At 41.5% G+C, this 19,852-nt stretch overlaps 1 protein-coding gene across 1 annotated transcript in view; it reads left to right on the top strand.

The window, feature by feature from the left end:
- Window positions 1-19,852, top strand: part of LOC146384813 (sodium/potassium/calcium exchanger 3-like) — a 58,381-nt gene that overhangs the window by 29,891 nt on the left and 8,638 nt on the right. Inside the window, exons 4-8 of the mRNA XM_084930178.1 lie at window positions 11,271-11,347; window positions 16,370-16,444; window positions 17,129-17,213; window positions 18,057-18,160; window positions 19,361-19,435. Of these exons, the coding sequence (XP_084786304.1) occupies window positions 11,271-11,347; window positions 16,370-16,444; window positions 17,129-17,213; window positions 18,057-18,160; window positions 19,361-19,435 (416 nt within the window). The remainder of the gene's footprint in view (window positions 1-11,270; window positions 11,348-16,369; window positions 16,445-17,128; window positions 17,214-18,056; window positions 18,161-19,360; window positions 19,436-19,852) is intronic.

Genomic DNA, 19,852 nt, shown 5'->3' on the forward strand with positions numbered 1-19,852 from the left:
ACTTTCTTAGGATTTGAAGTGTACAGTCAGTAGAGGAAGCATTGCATTCATGCAGACACTGCCATGTAGTGACTGGGCTCGACTGGATCAAGCAGCAACTTCTGGGTCTGAAAAGTGAAGCAAACATCAAAGTGGAAAAACTGCAGTTCTTCTAGTGGCCACTGGAGACTCCCATGTTAAAATGTCCAACTTACTGCCTGCTACAAAACACATTCTACCCTCCTGTAAATTCACCCTTCATAATAACCCAGAAATATTTTTATTTGGATGTTGTTAAAGCTTAAAGTTGGTGCTGTGACAATTTGTGCCACTTTCTGTCTGCTAATTCCAGTCAGCGAGCTGAACCTGTCTGTCATTTTTGTGACACTGGGTTCATTTCAAACATTTTTAATGTAATTATTTGACAAATAACATGGCTGGCTGTGAAATTCTAGTATTTTTCAGTCTGTTACTTGCTAACTAAACTTATTAGCACTCCACACTCTCAGCCAAATGTGGTAGCATCTGAAAATTAAGTGAACATCCAGCTGTTGCTGCTGATTAGTTCTGTGTAACTAAGCTATGCATGTTATAGCTAATGATGGCATGAGATGAGCGAGGCAGTGGTCCAGGGCAGAAGTGGTGAAAGAACACAGTCACAGTTGGGGCAGAGACTTTCCTGGTTGCTTTTTTTATACTTCAGCGGCAGAGATTTCAAGAAGTCCCCAAAGACTTCAAGCTTTACTCCACCTTTCAAATTCCAGCTCCATGCTGGTTATAAATAAACATGAAAGATGGAGAAGGTGGGGGTAAAAATGGTGAGCGTGGACGTCCACTGGGATTTGTACAGTAGATGTTTGAAGGAGAGTTCCAGGCCAAGATATCAGCGCGTGCCCTCACACTTCACCTCCTCCTTGTTATTTCCCTTTCTCTATAAATAACACACACACACGGTTTGTTAGTCAGTGCAAGGTCCTCAATGGTGCTGAAATCACGAGGCAGCCGAAAAATTTGAACATTTAGTAACAAATATATCTGACTGCTTCAATGGTTTGCCTTCTATTACAGCATATCTTCTATTACATGGCATCTGTAGACCTGTTAAACTTTTCTTTATTTTATTTTGTGCACGGCTCCAGAGATGGAAGTACTCTACTCTTGGCTCGGTGTTATGATCCCAAATATGATCATCTCAGGTTCCTGTTTAGAAGTTCTGTGTATTAAGAGCAGCCAATCAGGAGAAAGCTGGCTTCAAAGGAGGGGGAGGAGCTAAAACTGTTAATTTCACACAGAGGATAAACTGAGTGTCCCAGTATAGTATAGTATATAGTATAGTATGCAAAGCTGCTCTAGCAAAGTCCAAGAGTGATGCTGAAAGTGAGCAGAATCGCACCCCCAGTTATCTTGGGATAATTATATTGGAATAATTTACCTGATCCAAGCTTACTTTTCCAGTGAACATGTGCAGACTTTATTGGATAAAACTCCAACTGTCCTTCCAGTCAGTATAAAGCAGCGTAATTACTACCGTATGTTTGCAGAGGGTGATATCGCACTCACAGGGGTGATTAAGATACCCCTGACCCAAGCAGTCACATAATTGCAGACGTCTGTGTCTCTCTGCACAGAAGGGTGTTCTGAGCTTGTAAAGGTCAGTTTGAAAATCACTTTTTAGACCAAAGTTCTGCTGCTGCTTTCAAACCAAGAGTTGACTGAACATTCGTTCACATAGCATCCCATCTTCTTTTAACATCAGTCTGTAGACATCTGAGAACTGAGGACACCGGCTGGCGGAGTTTTGGGTGAGAAATATTGTTTTATTGTTTTTCTGATAGAGGATTCTAGCTGCTCAACAGTCCTGGGTCTTCTTTGCTGTATTTTTCATTTCATGATGCTCCAGATGTTGTCAGCTGGTTAAAGGTCTGGACTGCAGGGAGGCTTTTCCAGATGTGCAAGCTGCCAGTACCAAAGGCACTGATGCACCCCCGTCCCCACGCCCAGAGTGCTGATTACAAGCTGGGTTGTCTCTCTTCTTTAGTCCAGAGGATGCAGCTTTCATGTTTTTTATGTCAGTACATTTTACAGGAGTGATCTTGAGTGCATGAAGTGATTCAAGATAAAATAATATAAATCTCTGTTAGTCCCACAAGTGGGAAATTTGCTAAACGTTTCACAGGTCCCAGCGAGATTTGAACTCACAACCCCTGAGCTATGGAACCTTGACTCTTGGGACCTGAGCCTTGCTTTCCCTGACAGAATCAAACCTGTTTTCTAATCTTCATTTTCAACCTTGTACCTGGTGCACAAAGATTTCTCCACATTCTCTGAATATCTTGATGATGTATTTGTTGCCCCGTTCCAGCTTTTTTGAGACATTTTATTTCCATCTAATTATAAATGAGCCGTTCTATACCATGTGAATAAAATATGGGTTCATAAGAATTGCAAATCATTGCATTCTGTGTTGCTTTATATTTTCAACAGCATCCAGATGTTTTTTGGAACTGAGATTGTATTTTATATCGCTTATTGCAAAGACGCGAAAATCCCAGGAAATGTGCTGGACATCCTCACTGAACTTTCTATCAAAGCAAAGTTTGTGTCCAAGGTTTGTTTTATATCCTCTGTTTATAGAAGCAAACAAAATCTACTAGAATAATGGAATATGATACCAGGATGAAAAGATGAAGCTATGTAACAAGTGAAACACGTATCTCATAAACGTAAATTACTTGAAAGTATTTGTATATTCTAAAAATGGGTATCTGGTAGTAATATTCTGATTGTGTGGTCGCAGGATCAAATTATTATCAAATTTTAAAAACAAAGACTCATACAGTTGCTTTGTTTAGTGCAGTAATATGAACACTGCCTTGCTGTGTAAGAGGGGACTTGATAAGCAGCTATTGTTTGTGCAAACGTCAGCATTCGTCCACCTACGGTTCAGTTTCCCCCGTGATGTTGACAGAAATTTAACAGGAAAAGTAATGTCAGGGTTTGAAACATGTTTGCTGGGAATTGTACACGGTCAGGGGTTGCATTCAGTACCAACCATTACAGTGCTGGCTTCATTATTCCTTAAAGAGCCGTGTCTTAATTTAACAGCAGGTTTTTCACATTAAACCATCTCTTCTAGCTCCAAAAATATTTGGAGAGTAATGATGCACAGAATCAGCTTGTGTCAGTTTTGTTTCTTTTAAAACTTTGTGACCTGATTGAACATTAGTCGTGCATTCAGCTTATCTCAACTAACCACCACAAAATCATATTTATACTGGTCAGAAAATAATACTGTTTTTGTGTTAACATGTTGGCCTGGCAAGAGTGCATAACCTTAGATAGATATGCAAAGGCAGATTATTTAACTAGAACTGACTACATGATTGAAGTTACACCGACTTCTTAATTGACAAAGTTATCATGATCCCACTCATTTGTTTGCAGAAAGAACAGGCACAAATTCCCATTATTCCATCCACAAAAACACTTTGTTTGGATTTGAAGTGTACAGTGTGCTGAGGAAAAATTGCATTCATGCTGATGGTGTAATGGAGCAACTGGATGTGACTGAATCAGGCAGCAACTTCTGGGTCTGAAAAAGGAAGCAAACAGGGAGATGTCAACAACTGCAGTTCCTGTAATGGCCACTTGAGGCTCAGTAGCTACAGATGCTGGAGTCAGCAGCATGCAAGTATAACAGACAGATGTCCGATTTCAGCTAGCTGGGCTGATATCTGCCCTCTAGACCAGTGGTTTTCAAACTGTGGTACGCGTACCACTGGTGGTTCTTGGGCTCCATCTAGTGGTATGCAGGAAGTCTCCAGATTAAATAATATAGCATGTTCTGATGAGGGATTTCTGAAAAATTCAAACGTACAGCTCTGTTATCACTTCCAATATAAATGAAAACTAAACAGCAGTGACGTTCATAGGGTTACTGAAGTCGGGCTAGCTGGTATATAATGATGTGCTATGTGGTGGCTAGCTATACAGCGATGTTAGCATAACATAAACTGGTGAAGCTGGAGCATGAACGCTAAGTTTTTTCCACTCGATAAAAGTTAACTTGAGGGTTCCCGATGGTTAGGGACAAATGCAATCACATGGCAGGATGCTATAAACGGACCAAACTTCAGTCAGGAGAACAACTGAGATAATCCATCTACAATACGAGGTTAGTCATTAATATACTGCTGCATGGGCGGGGCTGTAGTTGCGTAAGGTTTTAAAAACTGAGCTTTAAAATTTAAAATGAGTGGTAATAAAAACAGGCCCATAGTGATCACTGACTGTTTTTATGGGTTTGTTCAGCTTAAACAGAACAAGATACAAAGCATTAAGACATGTTAAATACAAAACAGCCTTAATAAATGCAGAGTAGTTTGGACCTGGAAGCAGGATTCATCAGGTCATCACTTAAAGACCAGATATCCCACCTGCTGTGAATGTTTTATTGCAGTACAGTTGTTATTATTATCACTTGTCACATCCTGTTTATGACAGTTAAATAAATAACATTCATATAAGAAATAAAATTGTCTTGTGTAAACTGTATATAGTGTTAAATAGGCCTATACTACTGTACTTTAATGTTGGTCATAAGTGTGGTACTTCAAGAGCCATATATTTTATGAGGTGGTACTCACTGTGAAAAGTTTGAGAAGCACTGAATCGAGACTTCATCTTGACTAACTGGATTCAACCTCTGCCATATTTCTGATGTTTCTGTGCACTTTAATAGAGTTGTCTCATTTGTTATATAGGTTGTAATGAGGTACTGATGACATCTGTGGTTGATGTCACTGTGGCTTTGTACGTCTTTCATGTACAGTCTTTGCATTTGGCCGGTTAAACACTCAGGTAAATAAGTTACTGAAATATACAAGATATAAGAAAACAGCAGCTCTGATATGTTATTATAATCAATGCCACTTTTAATTAGGAACTCAGGATGGGCATAGGCTTTTAATTGTTGTTTACTTTAATTGCATCATTGTTTGCATCAAAATGAAGGAACAATTCAGTGCCTTTGCTTCCATGTTAGTAATAATGATTGAATCTACTCCTCTCCTACTGGTAACTTTAAAGGTCCATTTGTTTCATGTTACAATATGTGTGAGAGTAAAAACACTTAACACTTAAATATTAACACTTTATTCATTCCTTTTATTTTCTTTCTTGAAACATAATATTTGATGATGTTGTGTATGATATGAAGTTTTATGGGATTATGCTTTCCAAATATTTGTTTACTTAAAGGGGTTACGAGACATATGGATATATGACGCAACCATGGTGCATTACACTAGGAAGAACTGAAGAGGAGACAGTCTGCTGTCATTGCTGTTAGCAGAGAGGATCCAGAAGAAAGCTAGGAAGTGCAAATGAGAGTCTGTGCAGGGAGAAGATGGATATACTACGGTGCATCAGTCAGTGTGATATGCTTGTGTGTCTAAACATGTTCAGTGTTTTATAAAGGAGAAGCCATGGTGCTGCAGAGTTCCAGCACAAGGAAACAAAGAGGAATCATGTTACATTGATTCAGAGCCCACAGTGGTTCCCTCCAAATTGCCTGGGAAATTAGACTGGCACGGGATGGTGCAGGCAGGCAGGCAGGCAGGCAGCAGGCACGGAGCAGGAGAGGCAGAATGTGTCCCCAGCAAGCTGAAGCCTGATTGCTGATTGATACATTGACTGCCACTGATTGTGCATCACGAAGAAGAGGAGGAAAACCGGGATGATTGCAGAAAGGGAAACAATGAAAGTCCCTGTGCACTCGTGTGCTGTGATTCTATGTGTCTTGGGTGCGTACGAGTGTTCAGCTTGTGTGTCGGTGTGTGAATGTACCACAGAGAGCAGGGGTGGTTCAGTCCAAAGCACCCTCAGCAGCTGTTAAGGGTTCATCCCAGTGACCTCACTTACAACTGCACTAATTATCTGACCACCTCCATCACTTATATTTCCCCTCTCATGCGTACAATTCACTTTTCCCGCTTTCAGAGTAATCAGCTGAAGCCCTAAAGAAACACGGAGTGAGGTAACATCTCACGTCTTCCCACATCATTCCCCCACATGCCAGTATTACATGTATTTCTTTCCACTCTCCAAACATCATGCATAATGCACCGAACCTCAGCCTGCTTTCTGCAACGAGTACATCAAATGGCACTGCTAATGGCAAGCGTGCTGCCTAGCAGCCATGGCAGCGGCAGAGTGACTCGCTTCACCTTAAGTCCAGCACTCTGTTATTTGTTTCCACACTCTACATCAACGAGACACTCACACTGTTGCTATGGAGTTAGCGTTCAGGCAAGCAGACTTCACAGGCACGAGTGATGATTTTAATTAAACAGGTGTGTCGTTGTCACTGACGTGTCAAATTTCATTTTAGAAATCTTAAACACTTTGTAGTCATAACTTTGATAGATTACCCAGACTGTCATCTAATAGGTGTCAGATTAACAGAAAGCACCATTCACGAGCCTCTTCATTCTCCTTTCGTGTTTGGGACCATTGTTTCTGCTTAAAGCAGGGGTGGCTAACTCCAGGCCTCGAGGGCCGGTGTCCTGCAGGTTTTAGACGTGTCCTTGATCCAACACAGCTGATTCAAATGGCTAAATGACCTCCTTAACGTGTCTGGTAACGAACTAATCATTTGATTGTGAGTTGACCCAGGGTGATATCTAAAACCTGCAGGACACCGGCCCTTGAGGTCTGGAGTTCCCCACCCCTGCTTTAGAGGGAATGGTCACTGCAAGTAAATGCGAAGCTGCTCCAATGGGAAGCTGTCTTGAGTAATTTCTGCCCTAATTGGACTCTTCCAAGATGATAGCTGCCCCATCTGTGGTCACGAGTGATGAGCATGTGACTGCATACATCATTACCTTCTCAGTCATCAAATCTCAACCAAATTAAACAGCTGTGGGAGATTTTTGGCCCCACGCTTTTCTCCCCACCACCATCATCAAAACACCAAACAAGAGAACATTGCTCATACAGGATTGAGGACCCAAATACGAAAAAAACGGCATATGAAAAAGTGAATGAACAAAACAAAAGGCAAGCCTTTATTTCAGCTGATAAAAAGTAACAAAGAGAATACAAATGGATGATAACAGATACAGACACTGAGCAAAGGAATGCCAGGATTGCATTTACATGCACACTGAGGGCTAATGGGGACTGGATACAGCTGGGAGGAATGAGACACAGGTGCACACAATCAATACAATCACAGGGGAGGCAGTTCAGTTCAATTCAATTTTATTTATACAGTCGCCTCAAGACCCTACAATAATATATACAGATAAACCCCAACAATCATATGACCCCCTATGAGCAAGCACTTTGGCGACAGTGGGAAGGAAAAACTCCCTTTTAACAGGAAGAACCGACCGCCAGAACCAGGCTCAGGGAGGGGCGGGGCCATCTGCTGTGACCGGTTAAGGTGAGAGAAGGAAGACAGGACAAGTAAAACTAAATACAAGACACAGAAGACAAACAACTGACAAAGTAAAACAGGAAGTAAGTAACGATAACTAAAAAGGAAAACTGACACGGAAATAACTTTAACATGGGGAAAGACTGAAGGAAAAACGTGAGGGATGTAACGAACTCTAATGGAAATAGTACCTGGAACTAGAACTAAAGACTAAAACTACAGAGGAAATACACAAAGACAAAAATATTTAATGATAAACACAATTTGAAAGTCCAAAAACTCAAAAGCCGAGGTCCGAGAACGAGGGCCACGACAGATGAGAGTGAGTGCACGTGCTGCAGGTACCTCTGCAGCCACGACTCTCGCCTCCGCTGGCGTGACCACTCGATGGGACTCAGCTGCTGACACCATTGTCCCAACTGCTCGTGTAGAGCACCGTTCACCTTAGAAGTTTCCAACTTTGACGTTTGATTTGAACCACTTTCTGATCATTTCAGTCCACAAAGTCATGCTGCCCTTTAGTTACTGTTGCTTTGCTTTTTAAAGGATACGCAAGGTTTACATTTCTGCCCGGCATATTTCCTTGCTTTGTGGCTGGTGTTGCTCTGTGGGTCATTTCAACCTCAAACTTTTCATATTCGTGGCAGAGATTTGGGGGAGTGCAAGCTCCCAGCTCTAAAAGGAATTGTATGTTACTTTGAAATTGCCTGAAAGGCATGACAGGATAAACATGACAACAGGCAAGAGGAAAAAATGTAAAAGTTTGAGTTTGTGGTGACCTGTAAAAGAAAAACTTCACATTATTATACAGGATCTTAAATAAAACTGCTTTCCTATTAAATGATGACAACTAATGAAAAGCTCTTGCACCTGGGTTGCGGCTGTAGATCACAATACTTGCAACCTGTGTGAAATCCTGATCTGTTTTTCATTCCTTATTCTTCACTTTTTTGTTTTCTTTCTGAAAATCAAGAAAAAAGATGCAGCACCTTTCCACTTATCCAAGTCTCACAATGCAGTGAGGAAATCAGAATCATCACAGTGACAGTCGCTGTTTTTCGAGGGTGGAGGTGGGTTTGGCGAGCAGCACGTTCATATAGCGTCGTATCGTGGCGAGCATGTGTTTGAGGTTTGGAGAGAGCCGGGTGCTGTGAAGTGGAACCTTTCAGTGCTGATGTTTTATAAAACACCTTGTTTACATGGAGGTTCAGCGGGTTCCTTGTGGGAGTGTGTGGTTCTGCATCACATCCGCACGTGTACTTATTACCTCTCGTGGGAAACTGAGCTTCGTGCTTCTCGGAAAAACAATTAGCTGTTTGGCTTTTATCCCCCGATGCTTCAGGAGAAATCATTTTGATAGATTATTTCAGCATTTTGTCTTCAATTGTTTCATAATGAACTATTTCTGTTTTTCATTTGAGAAAGTTTGAATTCAGGCAGAAGTGTTGACTTCTTGTTCTTCTCCGTTTCCAGCCTGATTCCTGTCATAAGAGCTGCTTGTTGTTTCCTCTCACATACTCGCCTGGCATTTTCGGCTGGATTGAGTTGGAGCTCGCCGACACCGGCTTGTAATAGTAAATATTAAACACATCCAGCTGTCGCTGTGAGATGGCTGTCTGCTCTGCTGCTCTGCAGCCTTTGTAGCTTTTTACAGGCAGCTCTGCATTGTGTTCGGCTTTAGAAGTCGTGGCAGTGGAACATAGTGCAGGCGAGGACTGGTGGCCACAGATATACTGTGGATACAAATAGGTCAACAAACAGGGGAACAAGCGCTTATTATTCTACCCGCTCTTATTTCTTCTCTACAACATGAACATGAACGATTTTGCACTGAAATAACGCGTCATATAAGAGGAAGAAAAAACTACTCACCACGCTGGACTCTCATGTTTGTTCATTCTTTCACCTTTAGCCTGTCAGTGATGCAGAGGGCACCCCACTCTGTTCGAGGTGCTTACTCTGTAAACATGGACAGTTAGACTTAGATGCTACACCTGTTACTGCTGTTCATTTTAACAACGCCTCATGACAGTCGCCATATTGGTCTGGTAGAGCTGGACCCCTTAATGCATTTAATTTTATGGAGGCAGAAGTCTATACGCGAGTAGTCGACTAGACATTTAAATATTACTCCTCTTGCTAGTCTGTGCCAGAAATACTGCCTGCTTAAATGTAGTATTATTATGTTATTAATGTGCTCAGAGCTGGTACTTCAGTACCGCCGGCCACTAAGATAGCAGATGGCAAAGTAAACAGATGACAGCCCTGCTAACCAGCGCTGTTCTGCAGCACTTTGATGGTGTATGTCAGCTTTAAGCTGTTGAGACATTTATCACTGAAAGTTATATGTGCCCACCATCGCGGCTACCTTCTAGTGTTGTCTTACTGGGATTACTGGGATCAGTGAGCAGACTCACACAGCTGTTGACTGGTTTCAAAGGTTTACTGAATAACGCAGGAATGAAGTGGGCCAACGGGAGCAGGGAGCGAGTGAGCGGATCAGGATCCAGGATGTGTATGGAGCCTCAGCCAGAGAAAAGAGGTGTGTGTGTGTGTGTGTGTGTGTGTGTGTGTGTGTGTGTGTGTGTGTGTGTGTGTGTGTGTGTGTGTGTGTGTGTGTGTAGGGGGCTGCAGGTTTGGCGAGGGGTGGAAATCCCAGGTTGGAGGAGGGTTTTCCCTGTATGGTAACACTTTGAGCTGATCACTCCCTGTAAAGTATTTCACATAACAGAGGTGATTATATACAGGCTTGCTGTGGGATACGTTTTGCATTTTCCAGTTTTAACATAAGCATCTGATGTCCTGTTGGATTTATTTAAACACTGGCTGAAATCATACTGTCAGGATTTCTGACCTCTGTTACCGTTACCCACACATCAATCCAAAACAGCCTGTTGGCTGTTATTATTCCAAAGCTGTTGCAAACCAGCCAATCAAAAGTAGTTGAAACATTCTCGTGATTTTTTTATGCACTAATTTGTACATTTTCTCCATTATTATATTATCATCATATGCTGGAATGTAATGCTGTCTCTGGGATTCAAAACCAAACATGAATAAAATCTCATGAAAATATAGGACTGTGCTTTTTTACTTGACTCTTTGAAGCTAATCAGTAAAATATTTCTGATGTTTTGTGATTTCTCATGGCTTAGCACTTGATAGCCCAAATCTGTGCCTGATAGCTGTCCAACCTTCCCCTGTTATCGCTGAAATATGTAACACATGTTAGCAGTGACTTCTGGTTTGTGTGGGTGGAGATGATGATAAGGATGACTCGACGCTTAAGGGGCGAGAAGGAGAACTTCCTCGACTCTCGCCGGCACTCGAGTGCCTGTCACTCAGAGAGTCAGTGAGGAAGCCACAGAGAGGCGGTGGAATAACCCCTGCCACCTTTTAAGGCCAAACCCCCTCCTTTATGTTCTCTCTGTCTTTTCCTTGTGCTCACACACAGCTGATCCTCCGTTGTACTCACATTCTCAAGCTGAAAGATTGTGGTTAAACTCCCATCACCCTTTCTCTCTTCTTTGCTCTCCATCCCACTTGCTGTACCTTAAATATCCCGTGCTCTATTTTTACGGTGCTCTCTCCTCTTTGCCCTCTCTTCGTCCTCCTACTGTTTTCCATTTCACTCTTCTCTCTGAGGAAGGGTACTTGTACGCAGTGCCTGGGAGGACACAGTTTGACGGTCGTCGCATGCTTGGTTTGAGTTTAAGTAACTCTCTGGAAGGGACCGAGTTCAAGCTTCTGCAGTACATTGGAAACGTGTTCTGTGCACCATCCTCTGATAAAACCCACCGAGCGTTACTGTATATGAAGTGTCCTGATCCTGGCTTTCTGTCTCTTGCAGCTCTGCACGAGTTCCCTACGGACCTGTTCACGAACAAAGAGAGGACAGAAGGAGCCGTGGCCTTGCATGTCCTGTGTGTAAGTTTGCCTTCACCAACACAGCTCTGTATCCACGTTAGAGATTTTACTTACTCATCCAAAAATTCCCAGATGGTTTGTGCATCCAAAGCCTTCATTTTCATGAACACATGGAAACAAAATGTACATTGTTTTAGAAGACCTGCCGCCCACCACAGCCCAGTGGGTTAAATAATGCCGATGCTGAAAACCCACTGAAAGGACGGCTCTACCAGTTGTCTAACCGATACTGCCTGAAAATGCTGAGGTTTAAAAAAATCAAGCTAAAAAGAAGAAAAACATCCATTTACATCTAAATTTGATTGAAAATATAAAGAACATCTCTCCTTTTCCACATTTCCACCAGCTCCTCAAACTGAGGCAGAAGTGCTAACCACTGGTGTAACTTTGCCATGCTAATAAACTAACTCAGGGTTAGTTCAAAGTCAATCTCATATCAGCTGATGGCTTCTACACATCTGACTGCAAACTCTCATATAAGGCACACAGTTTAAGCTGCTTTAGCCTGCTCACAGTTGCAGATGCACCTTTGCAAGCTGATTTGCAACCATCTCTGTCCCCGGTTCTCCTCCCAGAAAAGAGCCATGCCACCAAATATAAATCAAAGCAATTGGAAATATCTTTGGTGTTTGGATTACAGTATTCCAGACTGAGCTGCAGCTCAGTGCCAGCCGAGTCTTTTCCCATCCGGCAATTCAACAAACACATAGCCTTTGCAGTGGGACCCAGCAGAGGTCACCATGCGAGGCCCAAACTATGATGGGGCCTTTCTTTCATCGCTGTGGCGTGAGCGACAAAGCATGCAGAATGTTCGAGCACGTGATGATCCATGTTGCATTGTGCTGATGGTCTCTGAGGGGTTTCATCATAATGGAAGCTCCTGCAGCATCTCCGCAGGACTCAACAATGAAGCGTTTGCCGTGTCTCACTTTGCAGCCACCCTCTGAGCTGCTGCAGAATGGTAACCTTTACTGGGATGCTTGGGTGTTTAGAAATCAGTGCAAAATAGCAGGTGAATATAAGCTCCATCTATTTTTTTAACCTTTAAAATAATGTTCAGTGTCCTTTCATAGCCGATGTCATTGTGCTTTTTTCTGTGTACAGCGGGAGGACAATCGTGCCCCGCAGCTGCAGAATGAAACGCTGCTGTAACAGGCTGCCTGGAAAACAAAATAAGAAATGTTCAGACTGTGATTGTGTGTGTCTGAAGTACGACATGCAGTTTATGCATTTGACTTACCCAAAGTGGGACAAAGTGGGTTTTCAGGAAGTTTTCGGATGGAATACTTTCCCGAGCCTGGGAATAGTAAATAGTCCTAACTCAAGGTGAATTTACGAGGTTTTTCCAGACTTGGTCTCAACTTGGCCTTTCACCAAGCCTTGGATATCCTCTCAACATCCTACAGGAACCCATCGAGCACTTAAACCCAGAAGTTTATTTGGATCTAGAAGAGTCTGTGAGCTGAGTATACAAAGATGCTCTTGTTTCCGTTTGCAACGTATTTGTAAAGACACGTGACAAAAAGTCCACATTTGCCCTGTTTGGCAATGACAACGAGTCCTTCAAAAAACAATTAGAGGCAAAAGTTTAGCTCTCCAAAGCTGGGCAGTCTCTTCTAATGCTGGCCTTAAACCAAGTGACTCAGTTTTACAACCAAAAATCCACGTCTCTCATTTGGTCACAAAACTCAGTCCAAGCTGTTTACTATTTTTTGTTCTTGGTTCAGTCTTTGACTTTATTATTATTAGTCGTTGAATTCATTACATTCTGTTGAAAAAAGCAGCAGATCAACTCGAAACTTAAAATCAATATATTAGAAAATTACTTTTATGAAAGGAATCACAGCTAGAAGATGAGCCTGATGCCAAATTCTAGGTAAAAGGAGAGCTTTCACATGCTCCAACTTGTTCTGAGGAGCCACCGGTCACATGGCGATAAGACTCTTCAAAGTTTACCCAAAATGCATTTGTTGAGCTTTCTCCATTGAATGATCAGAGATCCAAGATGCCAGTGCTTGTTTCTGTTTCTCTACATCACGGGCATGAAAATGGTGCAGTTTATAGAGGTTATAGAGAAAAAGATTTGTCTCTAGATTGTTACACTTAGACTGGGTGTAAAATAGACGTGGTTACAGTTTCGAAAAAGATTAAATATGTTTTTCAGCCCAGAAATTACAAGATACACATGGATCTCTCCTGAAGTCACGAGTGATCATAGATGCTGGACAAACAATGCAAACTCAAAGGCCGTTTTTAATTTAATTAAAGCCATCCCCTATGTAATTCTAGCGCCTGTAAATTTGAAAATATTCCCAGTATGAAGGTAAAAGTATGTGTGGCTACATAAATATGCTAAGGTATTAGAAAATATCAGCTGACTCTGAGGGGGTCAGATGGTTTTCTTACTGTTTAAAAATTCAGCGTATTTGTATTGACTCAGTTTAAGGCCTTAAACTCGCCTTAGTCGTTGGCTGTGATTCACTTTGATATTTTCTTCAGTAGAAACTTTAAAAGCTCGGATTTTCCTGTGCTTGTGACTTTGTGAAACGGCCTGCGATTTCCTTCATTAACCATTTACCTGTTTAAAAATATGAAATATTGAGCATGAAGCTCAAATGATGACATTTTGGAAAACATGCAGCTGCTCCTCTGTGCAGATACTCTCTGCACAGTGCTTGTAAATGCTGAAGTTAAATTTTATTCCAGGCCATCCTGCGACTCAGGTTGACCACAGAGGGATGCAGATTTAAACACTGCTGTCTTTTCCCTGATATGTCCGTGTGATGCAGCCATAAGTGAAGCTGAACTGGGAAAGCTATAATTGACCATGAATATTTGTGGTTTTTAAAAATGGAAGCATGCTTCAGGTTTTTTTAATCGTATTATTGTGCTCCCAACTTCTCTCCCAGCAGCTGTGCTGCTGACTCACTCTCCAGTCCCGCACAGCTCGTTAGCGCTGGGATCATCACTTCTCCGAACAAACACGAACACAAGCTCAGACTGAAGGACTTCCTCGACTCAATTCACACGTGCACACATAGAAACAAGTGTGCAGTCAGCATACGTCTCTGTGGCTGAAGACGCTTTCTCCCACCCTCTATCTCAGCTCTAAATCTGTGTTAAACCCAGTTAGCAGGATTACATGTGACCTCTGACCTTTTGCTTTTGGCACTCAAACACATAACGTGCTCGCTCTCACCTGCTGTCAGAATCAGGAAGTAGAGTTTGTGGTTGCTCGGTGAAATGTGACTGATCTCTGGGCACGAAGAGCGTGATCACTCCCGCGTCGGTCTAACTGTAAAGGTTTTGTTATTACAGTGTGTGAGAGCGTTTCGCCTTTGTTCACACATTAGCAGTCACTCTGTCATCACTACTGCTTTTGATCATCGCCACCTGTCTTTGATCTCCACCCCGTCTCCATTTCTTTGTGTTGGATCTATTATGTGATGCCAGAGAAGTTGATGTGACATCTAATATGACAGTTTTCAGTGTCACAAGCTGCCTTTTAATCCAGATCACTGATGTAACTTATGCTGCACGTGATCAACAAGAATTCATGTTCAGAGTTTTGGGTTTATTCTTTTTAAGATGATGTGATCTGTGTGTTTGTAATGGAATTTTTATGTTTAGGGTTTAATTTAACGTTTATCAGCTTTTTTTGTCAAATATTTTTTCTGTGTTATTCAAACATGTTTTGATGTGTAAAGCTGGCAGTATTCAGTATTCGGTCTATTATGTACATTTCTTCTTATGGTGACTCTTCTTAAGGTAATTTTAATCTATTTGCAGATGATGAACTCGTATTTTATTGTTGCAATAATCTGAAACTTATTGTGGATACAAGTTTGATTTATTTTTATTAACTATTATTCATTATAAGCTGAGTTCTATTTTCAGTTCAAATCACAAATCACAACAACAGTCGCCTCAAGTTTCTTTACATTGTACAGTAGATCGTACAATAATACATACAGAGAAAAACCCAACAATCATATGACCCCCTATGAGCAAGCACTTTGGTGACAGTGGGAAGGAAAAACTCCTTTTTAACAGGAAGAAACCTCCGGCAGAACCAGGCTCAGGGAGGGGCGGGGCCATCTGCTGTGATTGGTTGGCTATCCAGTCAATCTGCATAATACTTAAGTTCTCTTTGTAGATTTACTATGTTATAGATATAGATTATATATTATGCAGATTACTACTCACTGATTAAATCCATATGTTTGCACTTTAGTCTCTTTTGCAGTGACTAAGATATTGCTGGTACCATAAAGGAGAGACAAATAAATTATAGTTGAAAAGAGCAGAATAACCATAAAAATCTTTTTAAAAAACAATTAAAAAAATAACTTCTGATTTCCTCTTGGTTTTAGAATTAGGCTGAATTTAAGCATGTCTATAAATAACTATATTAGCTTTGGCTGACTACTATTGTTGAATAATGGGGGTTTCCCATACCTGTTCATAGAGTGCACAGTGCATGTACGCAGTAAGAAAAATGTCTAACGCTCGGCTCAGTCTTTGCCCCCAGAGTCAAGCTGTTTGCATGTAATGTCTGCTCAGCTACACAGTAAAAGCTTAGAAGGAATCACAAATCCAGCGTCTTTACTAAGCATCAAACAGCTCGGTTACATTTACAAGGTCAGAGGTCATGTTTTGGTTGCAAACTTCCTGACCTGGAATTTTTTTTTTTATGCCAGCAGGCTTCAGGAGAGAAAACTAACTTCCCTGTTTTAAAAAGTTAAGCGTGTGGGCCTGCTGTATGTGTTTCCTGAATGTTTAATGTCCGATCTGTTAATGGACTCCACTGAATTGTCATGGGCCGAGATCTGTGACTTATTTTTAGGGTAATTTACATATAAATTTAAGCAGAAAGGTTTTCTTTCTTGTATCATTCTGGAATTTGTTTGATGCAGAATAACAACATCTCTTGTTGCTGTCCAGTTTAAATAGATCAAATCACATAAAGCACAGTGTTTCTCCTTCACTGTAATGTTTAAGGCTCTTTCTGTCTCTTCATAGACCATATACATGTTTTGTGCTCTGGCCGTCGTCTGCGATGACTACTTCGTCCCCTCCCTGGAGAAGTTATGTGAGGTATTAATGAAGATTTTCAAAATATAGTCACTCAGCTGGGGAACTTATGTTGAAGAGTCAAGAAATTTAAAGAGTTACAGCTTCAGATGAACCACAGATACTGATCTTCAGAGCTGGATGTTTATTGCTGACGTATTTGCTTTGACAAACACATTTGAACTCTATTTAATTTTTATTAAGTGCTTTTCCCATCTCCCAGAAATAGGAACTCATGCAGCACATCAGCACTGATACTGTCTTTGTCCTCGTAGCAGAAAGAAAGAAAGAAAGAAAGAAAGAAAGAAAGAAAGAAAGTTGTTTATGCCAGTTTTTATCCTGATAAGGAGTTTTCTTTCTCTGTTTTAAGACTTTAATGTACTACGCCAGCATAAAAATAGCAGAATATCCGACTCACTCTTTGAATATGAATCGTCATGTTTGCCAAAAAGGAATATTTTTCTGTTTTTTAGACTCTTTTTTTGTAAAAACATGATTTCTTTTGCCAGTAGCAGAGACCCTTTTTTCTGTATTTGATTGAGAAATAAATAACCAGACTCTGTGTATTTACTCATTAGTCCAAATTAGTTACATTTATTTATTCTCCCAAAAGTTTCCTAAAATCCTTCAGTCTTGTCTGGATTTTGAAACTGCGCCACCTTTTTCCCTGTTGAAATTTTCTTAATCTTCCGATCTGTTCCTTCTCAGCGTCTCAATCTCAGCGAGGACGTCGCAGGTGCGACCTTTATGGCCGCTGGCAGCTCGGCTCCGGAGCTCTTCACATCCATCATAGGTACAACATTTCTACACCCATCCCTCCATCAGTCTACATCCTCTGCTCTAACTCTGACAGCTGGAGCTGCAGTGCTGCTTTAGGCAGGCAGCAGCCATGGCTTTGAATGCTTTTATCCCAAGACACATGCAGTGAACATGGCTTTAAATATTCAGAATCACACTAATGGCATATACAGTGTTACTGGTGGGTGAAGGGTACTGTTAAATTTAGCTGTAATATGTTATAAATATGTTATAAATATGTTATAAATATGTAAATGTGCCAAATGTGTTTACCATACTTTATTTTGTTTAAGTTCAAGGTGACATATTCAGCTCATTTCCAGCTTTATAGTTTTACTCTAAGACTCTATTAGAGTAGCTTTGCTTGATTCACAGTTTGAAATAATCCTTATTTATCTGTTAGTGGGCCTTGGTTAACCTTAGCTCCTCTGTTTTAAACCTGCTTTCTTCTAAATGGCTGACATCCCCTCTCTGTACAGATACAAATAGATAGAGCAGAAAAAACTTATGAATCTGAGTGTTTGTAGCACTGTGAAGCTTTGGCTTTTGGCTCAAAAGAATTAGAATTTGAAATGTATCATCGTCAGAGAATAAGGGAAAGTATAATAGGTCCACATTAATGCTTTCTCTCTATCGTTAACATAAAGTGCAGCGCTGGGACACGCACCCCTCTGCTGGCACGTGTGCTTGTGTCAAGTGCTTTGACAGTTGTGTGACATCTGTTTGTCACCACTACAGATGCTGCGTGTGCTCTGCTCTCTGTGGACCTCATCGTGCGTGTGTGTGTGTGTGTGTGTGTGTGTGCGCGCGCGCGCCTGTTGGCTCACTCTCCCTGCAGGAGTTTTTATCACCCATGGCGACGTCGGCGTCGGGACCATCGTGGGCTCAGCCGTCTTCAACATCCTCTGCATCATCGGCGTGTGTGGCTTCTTCGCCGGCCAGGTATGATGTCATAGCAGCGTTCCACTGGCTGAGCTCGCTGCTGACCCCGTGGCATTTTCACAGCGCGCAACCGGCAGCCTAATGTCACCTTTAAATACCGAGCAACCACAGAGTGGTAGAGGGTGAATTCATGTTTATGCGAGGAGTGCACGCTGTTCGTTTGAGCTTTAATGTCACAGATGTTAGCTGTGGCACGCTTAGCGGGGAGTTCATTTTTATACATATTCTGGATCATTTCAAAGTAAATATTAAAACGCTGTAATGTCAGGAGATAAAAATGATGAAAACGAACAAATCAGGAATCACGCTTGTGTTTTATATTTGATTCTTTTCTGGAGCTTTTGTATTTTTGTTTGTTCCTTTTAATTCCCCGCCTTGCTCAGCCACATTTAAAACATCATGTCAGTGTGATTACAAGAGGCTGTTTGTATCTTTTTTCTACTTTACCTCACTGGTTTTGTGTATTTTACATGAGATACAGAGATAGCATCACGTAGAGCAGCCTCTCTCTGATGCTATCTGACATGCCTGGGACATGGAAATGAGCAAAGTACAAGGATAAGCTCTCTGCTCTGAAAAATATATGCGCTGGACTCCAAACAGTGATGCAATCCCAGATTGTGGATTATGTAATCATACTTGGATAATGAGGGGAAAGACAGGCACTGGGATGGAGCTTGGAGGGGGCTCGAAGGGGGCAGTGAAATCATCTTCGGTTCCACCCAGTGCACCTCGCTGCTGCTTATTACCTTTAGCTAGATGTTTGTAGCAGGTTCCTTCTACAAAGTTGTTTTTTGTGCAGTCAAACCCAGTAAAAGCAAACATTTTGTTGGGATCCAACTTTACGATTCCACAGCTGGGAGTGGCACATTCAAGATGTGACCCCCTGACCCTCCACTTATATATACAGTGAGCGCTGTGTGGGAGCGTGTTACAGCGTTAGTCACGGCATCGTGGGCCCCTGCGTTATATCTGATTACATAAAGTCGGTAAACACAGCGGCTCTTTTTCTATGTAGGATGCTAACCTGCAATTGCCTTTTTCAGTGGCTGTGATTCAAAAGGTTAACTTAAGACCTCCTGTGTTTACATCAGTATGGTAATGATGTCAGAAGGCTGAGTGTTACTGTACGAGAGCATAAACTGATGCGGGATACTTTCGGTGTGCTTATCTCTCAGTTTTCCTTTTTTTCCCTCACAGGCAGTGAAGCTGTCTCACTGGGCTCTACTCCGAGATTCGATTTATTACACGTTTTCTGTCACTGCCCTCATTGCGGTAAGAGCTTATACTGCAGAGTCACGTGTAGATGCACAGTTCACATGATCAAGTGTGGAGTAAGTGCAGGAAGAGGCACTCATGCAGTCACTTACTGAGCCAATTTACAGGGCAGGTCATAGTTAGCAGCTTTACAGTCACTACGCATTTGCACTTTCTACCTCAGCAGTGTAGCTTTAAGTGTAGGTTTCTCTCCACAATGCAATGCACAAAGGCAATGGAGTGGTAGGACGTATGCTTACTCAAGTACTGCATAGTTTCAAGTCAATTTTTGTGCAACTTTTTGTGGGGAAATATTGATCTTTTGACTCCATTGCATCTATTTGTTACTTTAAAGATTATACAAAACAATATTAGTTATTCGAAGTATGATGATATGTTGAAAACTAAATTAGCCTTACCTCAATGAACTACAGC

Source organism: Perissodus microlepis, chromosome 6 (genome assembly GCF_051167445.1).
Source record: "Perissodus microlepis isolate ML-2025 ecotype Zambia chromosome 6, ASM5116744v1, whole genome shotgun sequence".
NCBI lineage: Eukaryota > Metazoa > Chordata > Actinopteri > Cichliformes > Cichlidae > Perissodus > Perissodus microlepis.